At 38.6% G+C, this 24,196-nt stretch overlaps 2 protein-coding genes across 2 annotated transcripts in view; both read right to left on the bottom strand.

Annotated features, from left to right (window-relative positions):
* Positions 1-12,890, bottom strand: part of dock11 (dedicator of cytokinesis 11) — a 100,697-nt gene extending 87,807 nt beyond the window's left edge. Inside the window, exons 1-4 of the mRNA XM_084713130.1 lie at positions 12,647-12,890; positions 4,063-4,179; positions 2,000-2,089; positions 360-442 (exon numbers count right to left, since the gene is read on the bottom strand). Coding sequence (XP_084569256.1) covers positions 360-442; positions 2,000-2,089; positions 4,063-4,179; positions 12,647-12,751 — 395 coding nt within the window. The 5' untranslated portion in view covers positions 12,752-12,890. The remainder of the gene's footprint in view (positions 1-359; positions 443-1,999; positions 2,090-4,062; positions 4,180-12,646) is intronic.
* A 1,978-nt stretch (positions 12,891-14,868) lies between these two features.
* haus4 (HAUS augmin-like complex, subunit 4) lies at positions 14,869-20,137 on the bottom strand. The gene is made up of 9 exons (XM_084712304.1): positions 19,943-20,137; positions 19,622-19,761; positions 18,847-18,978; positions 18,161-18,301; positions 17,377-17,473; positions 17,101-17,246; positions 16,801-16,931; positions 16,572-16,640; positions 14,869-15,526 (listed from the first exon to the last, which is right to left on the bottom strand). Exons 1-9 carry the CDS (start codon positions 20,007-20,009, stop codon positions 15,343-15,345), a joined length of 1,107 nt encoding a protein of 368 aa, XP_084568430.1. The 5' UTR covers positions 20,010-20,137; the 3' UTR covers positions 14,869-15,342.
* Between the last annotated feature and the right edge of the window lie 4,059 nt (positions 20,138-24,196).

Below are 24,196 nucleotides of genomic sequence, written 5' to 3'. Positions count from 1 at the left end.
TAAAAATAGTAAGGAAGGAAGCGTTATCACCATATAAATATGGATTCAAAACATCTGGACTGCACCTGTTGTGTTACAGAGGAAAATCTGGCTGAACTCTGAGCAGTTACTGCAATTTTTATGCAGCATTTCCTCCATTCAGAGTTATTAATATTCAGGAACAGTGATTTATTGCATGTCGTCATCCATCAGACCCATGTGAGCAGAATAAATCTCTTGTTAACATGTTACATATTTGGCAGAAAAGATCTGTGATGTTTTGCACACACTCTGATCCCACCATATTCAACCATATTCAAACTACATTCCTAATTCATTCCCTCCAGTGTTTGTTTTTTTTTTCTTCTCATCTTCCTTACCTTGGCAACATGCGGAAGTCACCAGAGTAAGCCTCATATTTGTAGTTGATTACATGCCAGTCGGTGTTGTACATCTTGATGCACTGCCAAACAGGTCGACACAGAGAGCTAGATTAGGGACAGCACTCACACTCAAATATAACAAGTGACCAAAAACCAGGCACACAGTTCTGTCCTCTGACTGTGACTCACAGAAGTGGACAGAGTGACTGGTTCCCCTTTCTGGGGAAAGAAAATTCCACCTCAGTATCACATATTTATAACTCAAAACAGGTCTGCGAAGTAGCAGAAATGTTGTGATTTCTATTTGGTATCACTCAAGATGGTTTTCATTCTGCATATTACTTTTTATTCAGTGTGAAACTGCAAGCAGAGATTCTTGATTAAGTAAAGCTGAAAGGATCTTTGTTCAATAAAAGCTGCTGAGTAAGCCTGGGTCTGTTTTAACAATCCCTGTGACAGTTGCTTCCATGCTATATCACAGTCATGAGAGCTGGCTGGGGAACACAGATCCAGAGTCCTGGCAGAACTGCAGAGTATATCCACTTCATGCCAGAAGAGTCTGGTTTTCATTGCTGATACAGTATATCATCAGTTTGTTTACCACCGGACTGAGCACTCAGTGTTTCTTTGTGTGCTTCAAGTGACCACTAATGTCATGAACTCTGGTGTGAAGTCATCAAGAAATGTACTTTTTACTTTCTGCATTTCTGTAGCAGATTCTAATTAATACAAGGAAGCAAAAATAATATAACTGGGTCGGTTTAAAGGGATAGTTATGATTATTTGAAGTGGGGTTGTAGGAGGTGCTCAGTGAATTACCTGCAGTACATGGCGGTCAACGTCTCAAGCTCGGAGGAGTTCCAGCATGGAAGGTAAGCAATGTACTGCTGTGGACAGGGGCAGCAGTATCACTATTTTACCTTGCTGCCAGACAGCCTTTTCCGATGACAAACCACTGAAATATGATGTGATATGAGATATGTAATATCACTCACTCCAAACCAAACAAACTCCACTGGCAAAAACAGTGATCTGACCTTGCAGAACACAGGGGTTGCTGGTCTGCCACTGCATTCAGTGGTTAGTTTGTTTGTGTTATTGTGTGACTTCTGTGTTTTAAAAGGTTAGTTTGGATTCACAGAAGTCACACAATAAAACAAACATCAAATCAAGACAGAGGTAGACAAGCAACTCTGGTGTTTTTTGAGGTAAAATGACTGATTTTGCCAATGGAGTCTGGCTTAGAAAGAGAGAGCAATATTTGGCTTATATAACAGCACTTAGTTGTTGGGAAAAGGCTGTCTGACAGGAAGGTAAAGTGGTGAAAATATTCTAAATATAGCTTTTAGGTGGTTAAAATACATTTTGTTGCTGACCCTGTCCACAGCAGTTCATTGCTTAACTTCCTGCACCAGTACTCTTGCTGGGTAATACACTGACTATGGATAAGTAACTCATACAACCCCACTTCAAATAGTCCAACTATCTCTTTAATGTCAACTATGAATACCTTAGCTTCAATTTTCACTGCAAAACCTTTTCTACTTTTAGAAAGGACTAGAAGCCACTGCTACAAATGTGACATCAGACACAGAGTGCAGCCAAGTCATACATAGAGGACTGCTGGGTAATGGTACCTCTTTGGCAAATAGACTCCTGGCCTCCCGCTCAGCGTTCTGAGGCACAGAGAGAACAACAGTCCTCCTCTGCCGGGAGATCTGGGATTCCTGCACACATGAGTAAAAAAAAAACAACCATGTATGCATAAAATGTTAATGACAGTTATATCTTCTCTTCAAATAGTAGCACAGCAGGAAACCACAAACAAAGAGAAAGTGACTGAGAGAAAACAAAAGACACAGATACAAAGAAGCAGATGAGTGTCAAGAGACTGTCTCAGACACGGAGCAAGACGTGCCTCTAAACAAAACCACATGTGTTTGGAGCAGCACCAATAAATACAGAGCAGAGGTACCTGGCTGGACTGAATTTGACCGGTCAGAGCTCTCGTAGTGACCTGTAAATAACTGAGCCTGGTGATTAATGGTGGGAAAACCTTTCTGTGGATGGTGATACTTTACAACTCTTTGTTCCTGTTTGACTTGGGCGGTTTTACAAGAAAAAAAGCTGCTGATGTGGCTGTTTACAGGTGTGAGGAGTCTAAGATTTTGCTTCTGACCTGCAAATCACAGACCGCAGATGGATTTAGCAAGTAGAGTTTGGATCCAACATTGATTCATCGTCCAAATAGGCAGCAAATACATTTTTAAGTTTCCTGGACAAAACAGACAATGCTGTTTTTCACTCAAAATATTGATTTTTATATGTGAAATCTAAAGGATATAATCATTTTCTTACAACTGGACTTATTTTTGTAGTTTTAGCCATCATTCCCATTTGTTATGACAACACTGTAGTCGCCAAAGTCATTACTGAGATATGGAAGATTGCAGGAAACACAAACCGTCAGACAGTCAGACAGGTTGTAAACAAGCCAACAGTTTAACTTGATTATTTAAATCACTTTCCTTGTGGGTAAAACATAAAGGGATCAGTAAGAACTTCAGTAAGAACAGTAGGTCTAAGTTGAACCCAGAGGTCAGTCTGAAATCTGTTCACCCTTCATAGCCTTCAATAGGTTCAGCTAATATGGTGGCTTATTAGGGGTGTAACTAATGATTATTTTCATGATCAATTAATCTGCTGATTATTTTCACAATTAACCGTTTTATTGTTCAGTCGATAAAATCTCAAAAAATTGTGGAAAAAAAAAGAGAAATGTAATTTCTTAGAGCCCAAAGTGGCGTCATCAAATTGCATCATTCGTCTGACCAAAAGTCTAAAATCCAAAGATCTCTCGGTGCTGATGAATATCGAGAATCGGTACTGCTTCCTGACTGGTCACTGTGGAAATATCAATAAGCTCCTGAATAACAATGCTGCCATCTATGTTCATATAACATTAGATAAACAGCTGAGAGTGCAAAACTTTCAAAAATGTTGGTTTGCTTTACTAATTGTAATGAAATTGCTGCTAAATACAGTAACTCTGCAGCAAATCCTCACATTTAAGAAGCCAGAACCAGCACATATTTGAAATTTTCGCTGGAAAAATGATTGAAAAGATGAATCAATTCTCAAAATAGCTGCCAAATAATTTTCTTTCAATCAATCAATCATTGCAGCTCTAGACTGCCTGATCTGCTTATGATTCTTACCCCATGTGACCTGTCGTTAGCTCTCCCAGATCTTCTGTTGCTGAATACAATGCTAAAAACTCAATCCATGTTGTTTGAAATCAAGCTTGCCCATTTTATTTTTTTTATTTCATTTGAGGGCTTAAATATGTGAGGTCAAGTGTTTCTGATACATGGATTGGTGCTGCTCTGGCCCTGTACAGAAGAGCACAACTTTTATCCAAATATTCTAATAAATAACAATAAAAAATATTATTTGCTAGCCAACAAATAAACATAATCAAACTTGAACTAAAGTTCTTAATAAGTGACAACTATTGAAACTTAGAGTATGAGAGGATGATACTGACAAAAGTCAACTTGGTCAAGCCCTACATTTAGGATACAGTAAACTGGTGCATAAACTACAGAGCTCCCTGGGTTGTGACTTTATCCTGATGAAGAAGATGACCTAGTGAGAGCCCGTCCTAGAGGACACAGTGGGAAAGGATGAGGGGCCTCACCGAGACATCGTCGACAGGGCAGAGCAGCAGGTCTCGGTGGGGGTCGCTGTGGATCTGGGCCTTTCTCTGAAACACCACAGCTTCATAATCCAGTGGTTCAATGATCTTTGGCTGCTCCTGAGAGGGGAAGATGGAAATACAAATACATGTAATGTCACATAAACACGCTGTTTCTTTTTGATCTCATGTTCTGATCATTGTGGCTCTGGCGAGCTATTTGAAAGCAGTTAACAAGGGCTCACTCCCAGACGTTTTCACCACCCATGCAAAAGCAGAGCCGCAAGAGATCAGAGAGACAACCACAGAGTTCAGAGGACTGTCACAGTGCAGGGGAACAGTTGCACAGAGAATTGTGGGTGGATGAAAAAAAGGCAAAAGATGACAAAAGGGAAGCAGTGACAACAAATGCGCAGGCAAAAACAGGAAGGATAAGAAAGGTGAAACAAACAGCAGTGAAGTGGGCAAATTCAAAGATTTGACTTGACGGCTATGTATGGTTAAAAAAAAAAAGCAATGTAGTAATGAAACAAAACACCAGAAATATATCACATGCCACACGGTAGTTCTAGCTAAACATCTTAACTTCCTGTTTTGAGTTTCATAGAGAAGTGAATGATATGAAAGCATTATGTCTTAAAGAGACCTACAGATTAAAAGCTAGCCTTCAACAACTAGGTCAAGATGTGATAACAAGTATAAACCTAAACCACTTGGAAAGATTCAGAATTAATTCCAAGAAAGTGCCACTTTAAGCTGAAGCTGAGCGGTGAAGATGGTGATGAATAGCTTAGCCAATAAGCCTTGGCTGAGCGACACCAAGCCTTTTGGACTCCAGCAGAGGAAATCAGACTGTATGGATTTGATCAGCTTCTGTGCCACATTACTGAGCCACTGCCACCGAGTCTGTAGGCAATACATGCATTGGGCCGACACGCTGCTTAGTGTACAAAACTCTAAAAACCCTTACTATGCCCTACAGCTGGGAGACTTTGATTGAGTCATTTTCCACCTTGTCATATTTCCATTTAAGAGCCATGCAGCTGAGTTGCAGGGCTTTGTTTTCCTCTTCTACCACTGCTGGAGTGGGCAGAGTGAGCAAGCCAGTAATAAAGTTATGCAGCAGTTGGCTGCTGCTTTTTTCCTTTCTGCTTGCTGCTGGTCTCCCCTCCCATCTACTGCCTTCCCTCACTGAACATGTTCATATGTGCAGTTTTTCAGTAGATCTAGGGATCTACACAGGGCGCACAGTTTCCACAAGCCAAATAATGGTGAACATATAAGTGGCAGGTAGATTTAGTTTGCTTGAAAGGAGCTATATGTCAAAGATGTCTAATGTATTGTGTTGCAGAGATCTCAACTAAAGTCAGCCATGCTACCCAGCTAGCCTCAGCTTGTCCTGTCTTGCAATGCCACTCTAAACCTAAAGAGGCAATAGTGAGCCACTGTCCTGTCCCATCTGTCCTCAGTCCAACGTGAGAAGATGAAGAAATAGTGCTGCCCAAAGGGCATATTAGCGTCTTGTCACTCACATTAAGGGTACTGCTCCCACTTGGTCAATGAATTGACCATAAATGCAACATAAACAAAAGCAACCATTATCATCACCACTTCCTCGCAAGGAACCACATTAAGCAACAAAGAAAAAATGTGATTGAAACACAGGCAAAACCAGAGACAACACTGGCGTTGCTTTCCACTGCTGGGTGAAGTAATGAAGGGATGAAGTTCGATGCTGAACTCACAACGTGTCTCAAAAACTGGTAAGTAAACAGCAGACAATAGAAACATTGGCTATTTAGTGATAAACAGATCTTTTGTGCAACTAACAACAACACAAACTGTAGAAAAAACAACCCAAATGTTGTCAATATACAGCTTTGCCTTGTCTGTTTTCATGCTACTATATTACTGCTACAAACTGAGCTACGATAGTTGTAATGTAAACTACAGGCTGATGTCACACATGACGATTAATAAAATAGCTAGCTATAAGCTGTTGTTAGTTAGTTAGCTTTCTATGATTTCTTATACAAGAAATCCCAAAGTTTCTTGGCTTTAAGCAGCTTTAAAGTTAGAAAAATAATTATTTCCACACTTTCAATATTTGATATGTACTATTATGTGTCACATGTACCATTAAATGTTTGGTTACACAGAATGACTTCAGTGAGGTTATAATGATGTTACAATCTTCCACATCAGTCATGCATTATGAATTCTATTCAACTTAAAAATCCCACCCATGATTCTTAGACCCTCTCCCAATTTTCCAACTCTTCATACTCTTTCAGCTGCCTCTCCATAAAAATTAAAGCCAGCAATTCAGCTCAAGGTCAGCTCTTCAATAAGCCTTAAAATATTCACACATCTTTCATACATTACTGGTATTCAGTTTTTAAAGCAAGCAATGCCGTTTAGTATCAGTTTTTCAACATCCACCATTCACACTGCAGTTTCTTTAAAAACTGCCCTTTTTAGTTAAAAAAAACAGTTTGAACAATGTTTGGCTACACAGAATTAGTTCAGTGGAGTTTAAGGGGTTAAAGAAATCTCCTTCTTCAATATCCTGGCATCTGTGCACAAGCCAATAAAGGAAAGAAAGTTCTCCCTTTCCATGTTCTCTACCCAATAATTTGGTCTGTGAAATAAGCTTGTTACACGTGCATGTTCTTCGCAGAGTTTTCCACCAGACCAGACCCCGGCTTTCTCAGTTGTCCACATGAACGCTGCGTTTGGCATTTTTTCTAACCACTAATCTAAACAAAAACTTCCTAACCCTAATGGTACTTGTGAAATGTGAAATTCAGTATTTTCCATTTTTTTAATGCATTGACTAGCATCTCTTTTTACATAAAGACCAGCTGCAACAGTGGACAACCAGGAACCTGAGCAGCAGCAAAACTCAACACCTACAAGTCTGTTGAAAGCATTACACGCGACTGTGCCGCCCCTGCACACACAGCAGCAGCTCCGCTTCCTGTCATGTGCAACAAGCTCGACCGCAGCGCTACAAGTCGCAGGCAACCGTTCGGCAGAACACGGTGGCTTGACTGCAAGAGTGATCATGTTACAGAGACAGAGAGAGAGAGAGAGAGAGAGAAAGGGAGGGACGGGAAGCAAGCAAAGAGAAAAGGAAAGGCAGAGAGAAATAGTTCTGCTTTCATAGAAGAGGAAAGAAGCTGAAGAATCATAAGCAGGCGGCTGTCAAACCACAGTCTCACTGATTGAGAAATGGAGAAATGCTAAAACACTGAGGGACGTGGCCTAACATTTGGGTGTAACTTTATGATGCAAGTGATCAAGACACTTCCAGCCTCCCATTATGTCTCACACTTTCTCCTCTCAGCTAATAGCCTGGCCGGAGAACACTCAAACACAGATCACTGAGTACAAAGCAAAGCAAAGACTCCCGGTGTGCTTCCAGGGGACGATGATGATGATGATGTTAGCAAGGGTGCATTTCCAGATGTCTGTGTCCCATTACGGTTCAGCAGATGTAAGGCACTCACGACTCCAGTGTGACCAGGTGGATTTTATCACATTGGCTTGGGAAGCTTACACTTATGCACAATGGATGAGACAAGCAAGTCACATAGAGTATAAAGCAGCTCCACTGTCCCACAGCTGACCCCACTAAGTGCTCCAATCTGTGTATATGAGAGAGCCAGATACACTGCAGCTCATCTGAGAGAAGACAAGAAGCTGAGCCATCCTCTTTAATGCTTTCATTGGTCCCTGCCTATGCCAAAAAATGTATTAATACATAAATAGATTCTTGCTGCATTTCCATAAAGGATGTACAGATACGTGCAGGATTAAAACACCAAATTCAAAGCTAATTATTCTGAAATGTAGAGTCCAGAGTAAAGTCCTAAGTCAGGACAGGCAAGTTACGAGTAACATTAGTTCTTCATGGTTCTCTCCTGCAACTTGATTGGATGCCGTCAGATTGGTTCAAATAAAGAGGATTTGAGGTGTTAAGTGTTGACTTGATGAGGAAGAATAGATTTAATGTTGGTTGATTTAAGAAATGAAGAGAAATTAATTGACTGAAAAGCTGAAACAGCAGGACTTTATACCACTGGAAACCAATAGTAGCCAGAATTTGCAACTGTTGAGACTTATGACAGGAACTTTCAGCTCGAGGGAAAGTTTCAAGTCAAGAGGCTCAAGTTCAAATGAAGTCACAAGTCACTGGTGTTTAAGACCAAGTCGAGTTGAAAGTATTTTTTTTCTTTTTGTCATGTCCACTCTAAAATCATCAAATTTGTGACTTAAGTCTGATTCCATTCCAAGTCATGTGACTAAAGCCGACACCTCTGATATGAAGTAGTTACTAGCAAATAACTGACAAGAAATGTGTTGCGATCAAATGAAACACATGTATCTCCAAAATGTCGACTTTTCATCACAAAAGATAAACAGCTTTGCTTTAACCTTTGTGACAACCCATTTTTATTATCAGTATAAGGATTTTTTAAAGTCTAAAACATAATGGACTTTTCTCAGCCCCCGACTAAATCACTAAATCTAATCCTCCACTAAAAAAAATCCACCCAAAAAATGACCAAATATAGAGTTATATGCATGTTTCACTGGACAGTGACATGGCACTGAGGCATGGCAGAGAGCAGACACATTTAATCCACAGAGGTTGACATTCCTACTGACTTTACACTGACATGCTGGTTGTACAATCACGTGGACGCTGGTGTTTCTGAGTCTTCTGCACTCTAGATGTCAACAGTGCATTCTTCTAGAGTGGTTCCCAAACCTTTTTTTTTTCTAATGTCCCCATTTGAATTGGAAGCCAAAAGATTACTCACTCTCCAACCCCATAAATAGATTTTTTTATTTACTGGCAACACTGGGAAACTATATTGACAGTGACTTTAAAAAGAAGATAAGCTTCTTTAAATCCCACTGATCTGCTTGATGAGTATCACCTGTTTTCATTTTCCTCCCCGACAACCTGTCTGATGTGTACTGTGTATTTTGCTTTCTGTTTACATTTTGCTGAGTTGAATCTTGATAGTCTTGCTGGCCTCAGTGCACTCTTGTTTCTTTATCGCTACCAAGTTAATCCTTTTCACAGTACTTTTTCACAGCAGATATTGAAACTTGTCATACTGTACAAGGCAAAGTGCAGGTGGAACTAATGATATTAAGGCAATGCAGCACTCAAGACTAATGCAATTAGTTACACCAGTGTATGACCAGTCAAAAAGTCTCATGTGAAAAAATAAACCTTTTAAGTTTTACTTCCTATTTTTACTCCATCGTCATGTGCATACCTCCTGCAGTGTTTCTGCAGGGTGTCCACTTTCCAAGTTTGGGAACAACTTTGGGCTGCAACTAAAAAGTATTTTCATTGTCAATCAATCTGCTGATCATTTTCTCAATTAATCATGAAAAAATCCCCGCTATAATTTCCCACAGCCCAAGGAAATGCATTCAAATCTCTTGTTTTACTTATCCAACAGTCCAGAACCACAGGATGTTAAGTTTAGTATCATAAGACAAGAAAGTGCCTAATCCTTTTTGAAAAACTGGATTCAGCAAGAGTTAGGCTGTTTGGCTTGAAAAATGTCTCTTTTCCTTATGTCCACATGCTGGTCATCAGAGGGGGTCATTCCTGTGCTCCCAGGGTCCTATGTTCCACAGCTAAATATATATAATATAATGGGTTGGGGCCAGCGATAGAGGTAGGGGTTACATTGAACATAGGACCCTGCGAATATGGGACTTTGAGAACCTGGGAACAGAGTATTCTAGAAACATAGGACCCTAGGGACATGGGACTTTTGGAACACAGAAGCCTGGGAACATAGGGCCATGAGACCATAGGGCCTTGGAAACATAGGAGACTAAGAAGATTAGACCTTGGGAAATTAGGACCCTGGTAACATATGACTTTGGGAACATAGGAGCTTGGGAGCATAGGACCCTGGGATTTTAGCACTTTGGTAACATGAGACATTGTGAGCATAGGACAACAGGACTCTGGAAGGACAGGACTTTGGGAACACAGAGCCTTTGAATCACAGGACCCTGGTAACTACGGCTGAACAATTAATTGCAACTGCAATAAAATCGCAATATGGTCAAGTGCAAAATCCAAGTCACAGAACCAGAACAAATTGTAATTTTCTGAAAAAAGAAAAACGTATGAGCAAACGCCATTAAAATGAGGTAAGTGTAGTGCTGCATAGATGACCTGGCCCAAAAATATGGTTCTCCACAAGACAACCTGTTTGCTTGGTACAAATCTCAATAAATATCACATCAAAATTTTAATGATAGATTTAAAAATTGTAACACAAAACTGATCATTTACACTAATTATATTACATATCCCGATTTCAGTCAAAATAATCACAAGATGACTTTTTTTTTTTTTTTTTACCAAATCCTGCAGCCCTACTGGTAACAAGAGACACTGGCAGCATAGGACCCTAGGAACATGGGGCCCTAGGATCATATAATTTTGGGAACGAGGAACCCTGGGAACATAGGACTTTGGGAATATAAGACCTTGTGAACATAGGACCCTAGGACAACAGGACTCTGGAAAAATAGGACTTTGAGAACACAGAACCCTGGAAACATCGGAGCCTTGGACAATATAACACAGGCTTTTGGGAAGATAAAACAGTGGAAACATAGAACATTGGGAACGTAGGTCAGTCGGAACATAGGAATGTGGGAACATTAGACCATGGGAACGTAAGACCGTGGGAACATAGGGCCATGGGAACGTAGGACTCTGGGAACACAGATACGGTCCCCGATCAAAGAACTTGAGAGCACGCAGCAAACCCACAACTATATTTAAACTAGAATCAAGTCTTTGTTTTGTGCTGTACTGAAAACACCACACACACACCTGGATGTTCTAAGCAGTTTCACAGATCAAGTACTTTATTAGGTAAGGAATATACTTCACCATTATCAGGCTGCTGACACTTACTGTCCTATGATGCAAAAACACTTTTATCTAAAAGATCCAAAACACAGACACAGATATGGACTTAATAATTTTTCAACAGAACTCCAGGAAGACCATGACACATCAGCTGACGGGATTTCTCATGATGCAGCTTCACACTAATTGGCCCAAGGGTCATTTAGAAAAAAAAAACATACTTCCATGTTGTGCACTCTGCTGCTTCCTGTTACAAAGTTTGATTGAACTTTCTGCTTGGAAACCTGCTTGTTCACTTAAAAGCTGAAAAACACAGGCATGGCAGGAAAAACTTAAAGATGACACTGACTTTATGAAATTGAAGAAGAAGTCGAGAATGAACACACAAACACAGTCACACACACAGGAAGCACGGTCACAGCATGCCTGAGGGAATCCCCATGAGAGATGAACGCGGGCCATGCAAAACAACACAAAACAGCATTTGTTCTCAGTCACCGAGCCAACCACGAGCAACCAGAACCTGCTACTCTAAAACAGAACACACTTAACACATGTGGCGAAACAGAAACACACTCCCACCTCTGTTTGCAGAAACTAAAATCTTATCACATGATTTATTATTGCTCTGATAACCTGCTTGCGTCACACTCCTCCTCGAGATGATCATCATAAGACTTAAGCCATAATCTCAAGGGAACAAGAGTTTATCTCTTATTCAAATTTATGCATCTTTAATCTCTAAACAGCTGTGAGATCTGTTATGTTTGGGGTTGAGGTTGCAATTTGTCAAAGTCACATAATGAAAAAGTGAATGGTGGTTTAAGTTATTACAAAAATAACTGCACTGACATCACTGGAAGTTTCAAGAGAGATGTAACACTTTTTATAAACTGAATAGGAATATGTGAATAATCTCATACACATGCTGTATCAGCAGGATCCTCACTGCTATTCATCTCAAACCACACTGCGCCTAATCCCTCATTATTGCAGCCTGGTCCAACCCACTATCAGCCAGCGGCCCTGCAATTCATTCAACTGCAGAAAACAATAAAACAATAAGAAATCTTCTGGTCATTAGCAGGGTGCATCAATCTGAAGGACATGCACTGCACAATAAGGCCATTCCCAACAGAAATAAAGAGGCACACACATTGCTCCAAGGCAGGGACAGGGAAGCCATGCTGCAGCTGTCCAACTGGCACTGCTCCTCATCCGCCAGCACACAAAAGGAGCCGCACGAGAAGACTGAAAAACCATGTGTTCCCGTGGACAATGTCACACTCTTTTATAAGAAAACCGAGCCAGCATATGGAAGTTAAATTTGCGGCATATAACAGCCCCATAATAACCTGTCTTTTATCATTACAGTGAGCGCAGCACTGCCAATCGTGTGAAATTGTTTCAGTGCGTTCAGAGACATGCCAGAGCTCTACAGTAGCTGGGGTTAATGTTCAAAAAACAAAAAAAATAACAGAAATAAAAAGAGTTTGAAGAGTAAGTGTGAGGATAAACAAAAAGAACAGTAAAATGTATGAAAGAGGGATAAAAAAAAAACTACTCTCCGCACAGAGGGCAGACAGAGGGGAGGGGAGTTAGCAGGCTACCCGGTTAGTTGCGTTACCTAAATGCTAAAATGACCGCCGGTTCACTCACCACCAGGTCCACGGTGCTCCTCACAGCCTCCGACACGCTCTGCCTCACTTCAGCCGCCGTCCCGGGTTTACTCAACCTCTTTGTGAATTTCCGCACCTCAGACATCGTGTCCCGCCGGTTAATATCCACTCAGTATGTCCCGGTGTGAGTATGAGCATGCCGCGGTGCAGGGTAGGACGGAGCGCCAGCAGCAAGGCGCTGTTGTGTGTATGTGTGTGTGTGTGTGTGTGACAGCCAGATGTGGGTTGTGTGTGTGTTGGAGAGGAACCAGCCAGCCAGCGGTTCGCGTCGCGAGGCGGGGCCGCTGCTGCTGATGATGGTGGTGATGATGTTGGAGGCGAGCAGAGAGGGTTTGACAGAGCAAGATGCGTCACTCTGTCCTACTTCCGCTTGACTTAACCAAAGATCGTCTATGGAAAGAAGACAGTGGGCGTTAACCTGCCAGTGTCAACATCAATTTGACCAATGTGGAAATATTTTTTTTGTACGGCTGTAAATACACTTTATGGCCCGTTAATGAGCACTTTAACAAGTCATTGGGTTTGTTTGGCACTTTTTTCCATGACTGCTTAACATTAATTGCATGCAAATTCAATTGTGTGTGAACAGAACAAACCATTTTCACAGCAGCCCTGTTGATATTAAAAAGTAGGGTATACACAGGTATTATCAACGACACAGTTGTTAGGGTTCCGTGTTTACTTTACTATTTAATGTGATGAATCAATAAGTAAATTTAAAAATGTGGAGAAATAAAAAATAAATACAAAAATATTGACATATACTGATAAATAAATAAAAGCACAGGTGGAACTAATGACATTAACGATGACTCTGTTCCAACAACAACTGCAATGCAGCACTTAAGACTTATATTATTAGTTACACCTGGGTTTGACAAATCCCTTTGTTTTTTCCTCTTTTTCCTGTTGTGTTTGCTTTTCTCTTTTGCTTTTCCTTGAAAGGCCAAATTGTCAATTAACTGGAGGACAAATAAGAGGATAAAAATGACATATAAATATAAATATAATAAAACATGTTTTAAAAAACAGGGAAAACAGTAATTATTCATTTAAAACTACTTAAAAATACATTTAAGTAAATAAATAACAAAAGTAACGTGAACATAAATGAAAATGTTCAGAATTTTTCTTTCAGATTTTCTTTCCACATTTATTTATTCATTTATTTATTTCATTGTATTTTTTCACATTTCTTTTTCTTTTGAAGATTTATTCTTTTGTATGCCACTCCTTTAACTCCGTTACCTGGTAGCATCAACCACAGTCTTTACCAATATCAAAATTATTTTTATTTTATGTGACTGTTGATTTGTTTTATGGCCAACAAGGAAAAACTTTATTAACAAAAGTCAGTGGGTTTTTTAAATGTTTTGTTCCATGTTGTGCTTAAGACTAAACACACAAAGAGTAGACCTTTTCACAGCAGCTATAATAATACAAACAACAGGAGAAAACACAACTTGTTACTGATTAAGGTGTTGAAACGTATTAGTGTCACTCATCAGCTGTTGTGTCATGTGAAAGAAATCAGCTCATATTAAAGCTTGAATTATAAATCATGATGCAGAATTGAAGGGTGATAGAAATTACAAGCATCTTTTCCTTTTAAGTGCTTTATTCTGTGAATTAAAAAAAAGAGTTCACCATGTGAGGTAACAGTACTGAATTATTTGAATATAGAAGTGTGCTGCAGACCTCTCAAAACTCAAAGTATACTGCCATCTTGTGGATTATGCTGCAAACTGCAGGGAGATGACACTCAGCTGCACCTTTTTCTCTGCTACTTTTCTCAACAAAAATTGCACAAAAAAGTAGGTTTAAAGGCTGTTATACCATAAAACTGTTTTTAACATTCATAATTTTGATGCCATTGATTTATATATATAGTACATACTGTGTCCAACATGTACAGAATGTAAGACATGATCCCCTTTTTACAAATTGGCATCCTTTGTCTCATTCCCTAGATTTAATAAGTAATCAATGTGGAAATTCTGCAGTGTATTTGATGAAAACACTTAAACCCCCACAGAGGTTGTAATTAATATGCTATATATTAAGGACAACATATTGACAGCCAAAATATCAGTACTATTACTAAATTAGGCTACAAGATGTGTTCTAAGACACACCAAGAAAGGCTTAGATTATTGTGACAACAGACACACCATAAATACAGAATATAGGACATAAGTCATATTCAGATTCCTGGTGAAAATGCTTTATTTTAGTTTATTTACATAGGAATGCTCACTCAACATATAGCACATGGCACCTGATACCTGCTTCTCACTTACTTAAGCTGATACAGAAAGCAATCAAACGTGGCCACATTGTCACACGCAAGATAGTTTAGTGTAAAACTGCATCTCATTAAAAGAGTGATGGTTAATATTAAACAAGGCTTAAACTCTAAATGGGTGCAGGTATAAACAAAGAAAGCAGAATTGCCATGGTGATGCACTGAAGATGCTCAACCATTTTAAGAAAACAGAAATTTTTGAAGTTAATTAAAAGCTTTCTTAAATTAGGAGCTCTGACAGCAGCCTGCAGTTACCCCACTCACTACTGTACCTGCTACATGTTTCATGTAGGCCAAAAGTCCACACAGTCTCTTTGTCAAGTGTCCAAAAACAAGCATGTCACTGTGAGAGAGGACACGCTCTCAATTCACTAGTCACTGTACTGGGTGAATTCCTTCAGTGCCCAGTGTTGCATTTCTATCTCCTGCCGTAATCTGCAGTACTCCTCAGCCAGGGTCTCAAACTCTTTGCCCAGGATCTCAAAGGAGGCCAATTTTAGCTCGATAGACTGCTTCTCCGCCTGACAGGCCTTCAGCTCAGAGTCCAGCTTCTCTCTGAAATTAAGACAACAACAAGAGAATTTATCAGCCAGAAAGTAGTTTCTGTAATAACTTTTCTTAAGGCTGGATTATGGGGGAGTTACAGTTCATATTCAAAGAGCATTTAAATGATAAACACTAGTGAGAAACCGTACGAATTCCCTAAACTACTATCACTCTGTTGCCTCTCAGGAAGTGGAGTGATATGAACAGGGGTGAGAGCAGATTGAATTTTATTTTGTCAGTTCTACTTCATATACTTCTCCTACAGCCTACAGCTTCATGCTTCCCTCTACACACACACCTGTGTGAAAATGATTTACTTAAAAGCTGTAAGTGCCAAGTCATGAGTAAAATTTGTCTCTTACAATGTGCACATTACATTTTAAGAAAGTTTTTGAGCTTTTTTGGGCGTGAAAAAAATTCAAGTATGGTAAGGACAAATTAAACGCACTTTTCCAGGAACTGCAGAATTTCCAGGAAATAAAGCTACAATACATAACTTCTCCACATTAAAATGTTTAAATACACTACACATGTTATATATTTTGTAAAGTTGTGTACCTCCATTATCCTAAATGTTACCAACAATGTTCAAACGCAGAGAAATCCATAATTAATTCAAAAATATGACACAAATAAAATTTTACCTTGTGCATAAACATGATTTCTGCCTGACTCATGTCAGATAGATTTTCATCAGCTAATCCCATAATCCTACGCTATTTCACAATGTAATCAAAATACATTTTTATTTTCTTTCTTTTTTCAAAAAACAGTTGCAGCTCAAGTTGGTGTTAGCGAGCAGTAAGTAAAAGGCAGCAGGTTTTCCTCCAGCGTGGATTTAAACCCCACAGATCTGTGCTGGGCACAAACACCGGAACAATTTATTTGTTTGATTTGTTTGACGAACCTAACATTATCAGATGTGTATACTTTTTGGAAATGAGACTGTGACAAGTTGTTGTATGTGGATTTTTCAGTGTTATGGGGTGACGGACCAAATGAATAATGTAGGAATTACATAAAAATAAGAAACGGATCACAAAAAGCATCTTGCCTTATTTTTCTATGTGCAGATATGGAGTCCACTGTGTATGTGTCCAGCTGAATTTCCACCATCTCAGTCCTTTGAATGAAGAAGAGAAAAACTTATGTTAAAAAACACTGAAATGCATGTAATATTAATGATCTATGAGTTAATTCTCCAAGTACAATAAGTCTTTCTGGATAAGAGCACCAATAAATCTATAATATCAAACTGCATTTAAGCTGACAAAACACCTTACTTGATCTTTTGTAAGACTAATTCACATTTTCCCTCAAAGTAGTCCAGCTTCTTCCTGTCCAAGTCTGTCTGGACCCTCAGCCTGTGGTCCAAGATGAGAGACTGGAGAAGCTGAATGCACTTAATCAGCTCCTGGACACAAGTCAAGAAGAAGAAAAAATAAACTGAAAAGAGAAAAACTGAAAGCAAAATATTGTTTTTTTTACTAACTAAACAAAACACATTTGTGGTGTTTGCACACACTACCATTTCCAATTACTTTTTTAAACAATATCTAGCATGTTTGAAGAAGTGTTTTTACACAGAGGTAGAGTTGAGTCTGTCTCTGCAGAAGGACTGTGTTTTCCTGACAGGTCTCCTTCAGACTCTCTGCTCTTTTCTTCTCTTTGTCCAGCTGGGCTGACAGATGAGACAGCTTGCTGTTCTTCAGACCCTCGCTCTCATTCTCTAGAGGAAATTACAAAACAACATCCTGGTCTTCATGTCTATGTGGAACAAGGAAAGGATTCAAGGGTAGTGAAAATGAATGAGAATGTCTACTGGAGGGGACACATAAATCAGTGAGTATATACTGTACCCCATTCAGGTTTATAGTAAGAGAGGAGGCTCAAACACTTTTTCTTCAGATGTTTCTCCAGCTCTCTGGGAAGACCCTGTTTCATTCTTTGAACATTCTGGTAAAGACACAACACTGTGGGTTAACAAGTTACATTTTAAGGCATAGTTTGGTTTATTTGCAGTTGAGCTAAATGAGCTGCTTATCCATAGTCAATGTGATTCCTAAAGTAGACGGCGCTTTAGATCTGTTTACGTGTACACTATATTTAGAATATCTTCATCGCTTTTATTGTGTGTTTGTGTTTCTGATGGGAAACTGCTCACTCCAAACAAACCAAACTCCACAGGCAAAATCAGAAATTTAACCACAAAGGACAACTGAGTTGCCACTCTACCGCTGCCTCAACCTGTTAGTTTGTTAGCATCACTGTATGACTTTGGTGAATCTGAATTAACCTTTTAAATCATCAAAGTCACACAAACTAGCTAACTAAGATCAAAGCTGCTGTAGACCAACAACTCCTCTGTTCTGCAAGGTAAAATTATTGTTTTTACCAAAGGAGTCTGGTTGGTTTGGCGAGTGATATTTGGCTTAAATAACAGCTGTTTCCTTTCTGAAAAGGCTGTCTGATGTATGTTTTGCTGCTGACCTGTCCACACCAGTACATTGCTTAGCTTCCTACATCTGCTTGTCCAAACTGGGGTCATGTCCGACACCGTCTTCTGTAGGTAATTATACTGACTGTCAAGTACCTCATAAACCCTAATCCAAACTATCCCTTTAACCCATTTTTATGACTCACCTTCTCTGGTGGCATGAGCTCCATCACCTGTTGAGGATTCAGACCTAGAATACAGGGCTGATCCTGGTTGGTAGTGGTACTGAGATCCAGCTGTCTGATACACTGAGACACCAGCAGACACTTCTCCATCGTCTCATAGAACTACACACACACACACACACACACAGACACACGTAACCAAGGCAAGTGACATATTCCATTATTATATATATTTATATTTTTATCATCAGAGAAGTGTCGTCCCGCTCAACTAAAACACTGCTGTTTGCTAAAATATTTAATGACCAAAAATATACTGTATATAATGTCCTGAATTCAATGATGGATGTGCATTAGTGCAATTTTTGGGATTATTTTGACAGATATTGCAATTGTGATATAATTCATGATTTGTGGGAATGGTTATTTTGCATCACAATTTTCATTTCATTTCACTGAAACAAAAAAAAAAAAACATTAAAATGATGATGTGACATTTGTTGTTTCCAAACAAACATGTTTCCTTGCATCTGGAGAACAAAACCTTTAGGCAAGAGCATCTACGGAGCACTACAGTACTTCATCATAACGCAGTTTTGTCCTTAATTAAAAAACTGCAGTCTCTGAGATTTGGACATTACACTTACCTTTTCAATAATTTTCAATAATTTTTCAATGGACTGTGTAAATAAATATGTGAAATGTACCATGTTCTGGTCTGGGGGTACAGTGGCATGGTGCTTCCTGATACAGTGGTCCTGGATCATCTCCTGCAGCCCTTTGTGGAGGCTCTCAGATCGCAGCCATTGACGCCTCTGGCTCTGCAGCTTCTGCTCAGCCTGGAAAAACTTTGTGTAAGTGCTCACAGACTAGGACTATAACACCTTATTTTCATTGTTGATTAATATGTTAACAATTTTGTCAATTAATCAATCATGAATAAATTAGTTTTAAGTCTAGTAAATACCAGAAAAATGTTGATCAACAGATGTTGCTCAAATGTTGATACCCAAAGCCCAAGAGTAGTAAAGAAACATTCACATTTGAGACACTGAAATCAGAGAATTTGGAGACTGTCTCTTTAAAAAAAAATGACTCCAAAAGATTAATTGATTAGCAGAACAGTTGGCAATTAATGCAATAGCTGCCAGCTAATCAACTAATCATTGCTACTCTATCACAGACTCAAAACTAATCAAACTCAGAACTATGCAGCAAGAGAAAGGTTCCAGCTCTTTGACTGCAATTCTTAATGTTTACCAGTAGAGGTCAGTAAGTCATAGACTACTTACTATGTAATTAAAAATGAATAACTCGAAACAAAATGGCAAATCCAACAAACATTTTGGTCTAAATTTAGTTTAGTCTGACTTGCAGCATGTAACACTGTATCACGCAAAGCAAGTAGCTTGTATATTATTAGAAGTGGAAGGTAACATCACTGAAAGTCCATTTTTTTTGTCCCAGTGTGCCCGCTGGTACCTTGTCCAGCTCTGTCTTCAGTGGGACAGTGAGTCCAGTTTGGTCCACATGTTGTGCCAGGGTGGCCAGCAGTTTACAGAACTGAGGATTCTGGATCAGATCCTCTTCGGTAATATCACACAGAGGGAAGGAGGCCAGAACTGTGTGGAAGAAATGCAGTAAACTCAGTCAGTTCCGCAGCAATATAGCGCTACTATAGCTTCTTTCGTCTTTTAATTTCTCTCTAATTCTGAAATACATGATGTTCCAAGCCACCAAACGTGCATTATATCAGAGGACAGTCTAGCAGCATTGAACGAGTTAGTAAACTTCTTTTCTTACCCTGTTGGTGCAGGTTGTCACCCTTCCCGAGCGACGATACATGAGCAGACTCAGGACCAGTCGACATTTTCTGAATTGTCCCCTGTTGACAAGCAACGTGTCCGGTTTTGGATAACTGAAGACTTTTCTCGCTAAACGGAGCGCGACGTGAAAATAAACAGTACTTCCTGAATCAAGTTGCGCGCGTCTGCAGGAGCGATCCTATTGGCTGAAATTGGCCCATGTGATCACTACACCAAATTTGGGTCTGCCAATCACGAGGACGCGCACAGATTATGAGAGATTTTTATGATTCTTACGGAAAATTACTGTTTAACAACAATAAGACACTACTTATAGGACATTATTTATGATTACGTATGATTAATGATATGTTGTTTAATAAAAAAAATTGTATCAAATTTTAAAAAGTTATTATCTGCGTTAGCGTTTGTTTTTCAATCTTTTTTTTTTTAAGTAAAGTTTTTCGTTGATTTTTGATTGATTTTATTTATTTAGATGTCCCCAAGCCCTTTTTATTCACCATTGCTGCTCTTATGTTTTAGATATTGTCTTGTTTTATGTCTTCCTTTTTAAAATTATATTTGACATATTTTATTGTTTTATGTGTTCCTTTTGTAAATTCTAATTTACATATTTTACATACATTTTACATATACCTTTGCTTGCCTTTGCTGCCTCTTCTATTTGTTATTCATTTGATTGCTTGCTTTTATCGTGCTGAAGCCTATTTGCACGTGTTTTCAATTGCCCTTTTTATATATTTCTTTTTTTTCTCTTGTCTCTTCACTTTACTGTAAAGCAATTTGACCTACACCATGTGTACGAAGAGTGCTATGTAAATAATGATTATTATTATCATTATCATTATTATTATTAGTAGTAGTAGTAGTATGCTATATAAATGAGTGTTGAACTGTGTTCCCAGATTAGATCAAATATTTTGCTATACTAATGACAATATTAGCGCCTTTTTCATCTGACAGAGCTACCAACATTTTATCTTTTTATCCAACAAAGTAAGTGTCTCAAGTTATTATCAAGGAGTTAAAAATACAGTATGCACGTGCCCATAGATGCTCCTCTACTCAGAATCATTTACTTTTCCTCACCATCGTTTTACATCTGATATTTTATTTCCCTTGGCTCTGACTGTCAGCTGGCACCACCAGCAAGGCTGGTTGTTGTTGTTGTTGTTGTTTGTGCTGGCAGTAAAGCTAACCTGGCTGCTTTACTATAGCTTATTGAACTTCCAGGCAGAGGTAATATTGCCTGCAGTAGACTTATTTTGCTTGAAATAAAAGTCAATAAAGTTTTTACATTCCTCTCTTTTTTGTTTTGCTGTGGCAGATTGGTTTCACCTTTTTCTACCCTTACTGCAGTGAGTAAGGCAATGAATTCACAGTCAAGTGGCAACATCAAGTCTAGAGCACGACTAGCAGGGGGTTAGTGAGGTCGGGGGTGACAAGGGCTCATAATTGAATAATGATTATGTCTTTTAATTGTCACTACTTGAAAGTTGATTGTTCTGACCTCTCAGATTGTTGCATTCCTGCTGTCAATAGTACCTTTTATTCTAAATTCTTTGTTATGCACAATTTCAACACCTGAGCAGAGACTTTCTGCAAGTTTAAAACATAATCATTTATTTTAAATTAAAACAGTGGTGTCCAGGTAACTTTAAAATTTTAAGGCGATTGCAACTGAAAAGACAAGTTGAGGCAATTTTGTGATCATTCAAAACAAATTAAATTTTCTAGTCATGTAAACTTGATATTAATTCAGTTGTTTTTGAGAAAACTTGTTCAATGAGATTAAGATATTAAGTTGAACCAACAAATCTACAGTCACGCTGAAGAACATTGCAAACAAAGTTCTTTTTATGTTTTCTCAATTTAAAAAAAATTTGTTCTTCATTTCACATTACAGCTGCAGCTGCTCCTGCTGGAGTCACTTTGTTCCTGCATTGGCATAAAGAAGATAAGAAACTGCTCCCAGTGAATTTAACTTGTAAGTGTAGGGAGTGTTAGGGAATTAATTCAATTCTTCATCACCGTTGGCAAGGTTTTCATTATTGTAAAAAAGAGCAGCCATGACTTATTCTAAAGGATATTATTACATAGATTCTCAAACTGTGGTATGTGTACCACTGTTGGTACATGTGTTAGTATGCAGAGAAATGTCAGAAATATTTCTCAAAAATTAAATAAATTCATTTTAAAACATATATTGAATAAATTAAAATACATGAAATATGAGACCACTGAAATGTAATTTCAAATACATTTAGTCCAGTGTTGCCAGATGCACAATAAGTACCACAATTTTAAAAACTGTACAATATATGATCAGTAATTCCAAAACAGGCTGTATGTATGACATTTCTGACATTTCCATAAATCCGCAACAAAACCTTATTTCGGAGCAACCAATCACATCAGCATCACACTGATCAAACAACTGGTAGAGCAGTGACTCCGTCTGGTGCTTTTATTTAGAGAGAGTGATTGTGTGATGAGCTGCAATTGATTTTGTGTAAAGCAATAAACGGTTGCCGTTTTGCTGCAATGATGGAGCCTCTGTGTTTTATGATGCACATGACTTTGCCATTCAGTGTAGCATCCTAGCCTCTTTCCAGGTTGTTTCTGTATGTATGATAATTACGATAATTTCTTTAATTGTTTAAAGATCAATTTAAAGTAACAGGACATCATTGCTGGATTTTGCATCTGGCAACACTGGTTTAGTCTCTCCTGTATTTTTGTTTCAATATCAGCCTGCTATGTAGTCACAATCATGAACGTAGTGCATGCACATGTCATCCATGATTACCAGTAATCACACGCTAAACTGTGATGGCAGGATAGTAAGCAAAGATCAAATGAAGAGATGAAAATTAATGCTTCAAAAACACTGCAATCGTGGCTCCAAACTGGAACAAAGTGAGGTCCAGATCAGGAGGAGAAAAGTTCAAGCCACCGCGTTGAAAAAGAAATGGAACAGTAAACCAAGAACAAATGCTAGTGTCCACAGCACCTGCTAGCAACAAACAGCAGCTGAGGTGGTGTGTGATGTCAAAGGTTTGAGAAACACTCAAACTCACTCACTCAAACAGGTTTTCAACATGTTTTCTTCAAACTATAAAAGAGAGGGGTCTCAGGAGCATTTTAACTCTCAAACAATGCATGCTGGGAATCCTGCTAATATGTTGATCATGTTATTTTTAGAAACCTGATTTAATGAGCTGATTGAACTCTACAGCACATTCATTCAACTTAATATTTCAAGTTAAAAGAGTTCAGGTTTGAAGTTTATAAGTTCTGCAGTGTCCTTAAAATAAAAACTGGGAAACTGAAGTATATTTAAGCTGAATAAGCAAAACTTGTATATTTACGTTAAGTTAATGAGACAGGATGAGTTACTTCCACTAAATTCCTGTTTGACTTAGATATAAAACAATTACTTGACCAGGCCTCGTTTCCATCACATTCTTTCTTATTCCTATTGAATCTGGGATTCCACAATTATGAGTATTCCTGCACTGTGTAGCTTCCCCTGTGACCTCTGACCTCTCATGTGTGCTTCTCACAGCTGTTTCCTCGCAACTGTCCTTGTCCATATCTGGTCTTCTTGGTGCTACATTCCTGGTGCTTTTGTAACTATACCCCTACCTAAATTTGCCGACATAGTTTTATCCTTCTTTAGTATTCTACTGCAATAACACACTTGCAAATAATCATTCACAGATTTAGTAAAATCAATTAATCTTTTCTCATCAATTTCATGTAAATATACAGTTTTTATTTATTCAAGTTTATTAAACTTAAAATTTCTAGTATTTCTTTTCAGAACACTTTAGAGCGTATTAACATGAGTTCCTCTAACTTGAAGTTGTTTGATTTGAAATGATGAATTGAGTAAATGTACTGAACAGAGTTCAATCCCATTTAATTAGAGCTACTACCTGGAGTTTTTAACTGGTTATGAAACAGTCTCAGTTTATTACAGATGCCTCTGTATGACCTACAGTCCATCAAAAAGATCAGCTCTTTTTGTATAGTTGTTCATAACGGCTGCACCCAGGTCAGATTCTCCTTGAAGTCAGATAAAATGAGCCAAGGCAAAGTTGCAGTAAGTCATATGTTAGCCAAACAGAAGCAGGAGGAGATTTATAATTTTATTTTTGACATTATATTTTGTGGTTATTACGGTGGAAACACAACACTTTTTGTCCACAGGGGCTTCCAAAATCAA

Source organism: Lutjanus erythropterus, chromosome 23 (assembly GCF_056507025.1).
Source record: "Lutjanus erythropterus isolate fLutEry1 chromosome 23, fLutEry1.hap2, whole genome shotgun sequence".
NCBI classification, from domain to species: Eukaryota; Metazoa; Chordata; class Actinopteri; order Lutjaniformes; family Lutjanidae; genus Lutjanus; species Lutjanus erythropterus.
The sequence above is the reverse complement of the archived record's forward strand: the minus strand, read 5'-3'. Positions and strand labels throughout refer to the sequence as shown.

Bases quoted from the DNA above. Each gene is read 5' to 3' on its own strand.
- haus4 (XM_084712304.1), bottom strand. From the start codon at position 20,009: ATGTCGACTGGTCCTGAGTCTGCTCATGTATCGTCGCTCGGGAAGGGT. The intron at 19,762-19,942 runs GTAAGAAAAGAA...TCTTCCACACAG, and splicing joins TGACAACCTGCACCAACAGG to TTCTGGCCTCCTTCCCTCTG. The intron at 18,979-19,621 runs GTACCAGCGGGC...AAGTTTTTCCAG, and splicing joins TGAAGACAGAGCTGGACAAG to GCTGAGCAGAAGCTGCAGAG.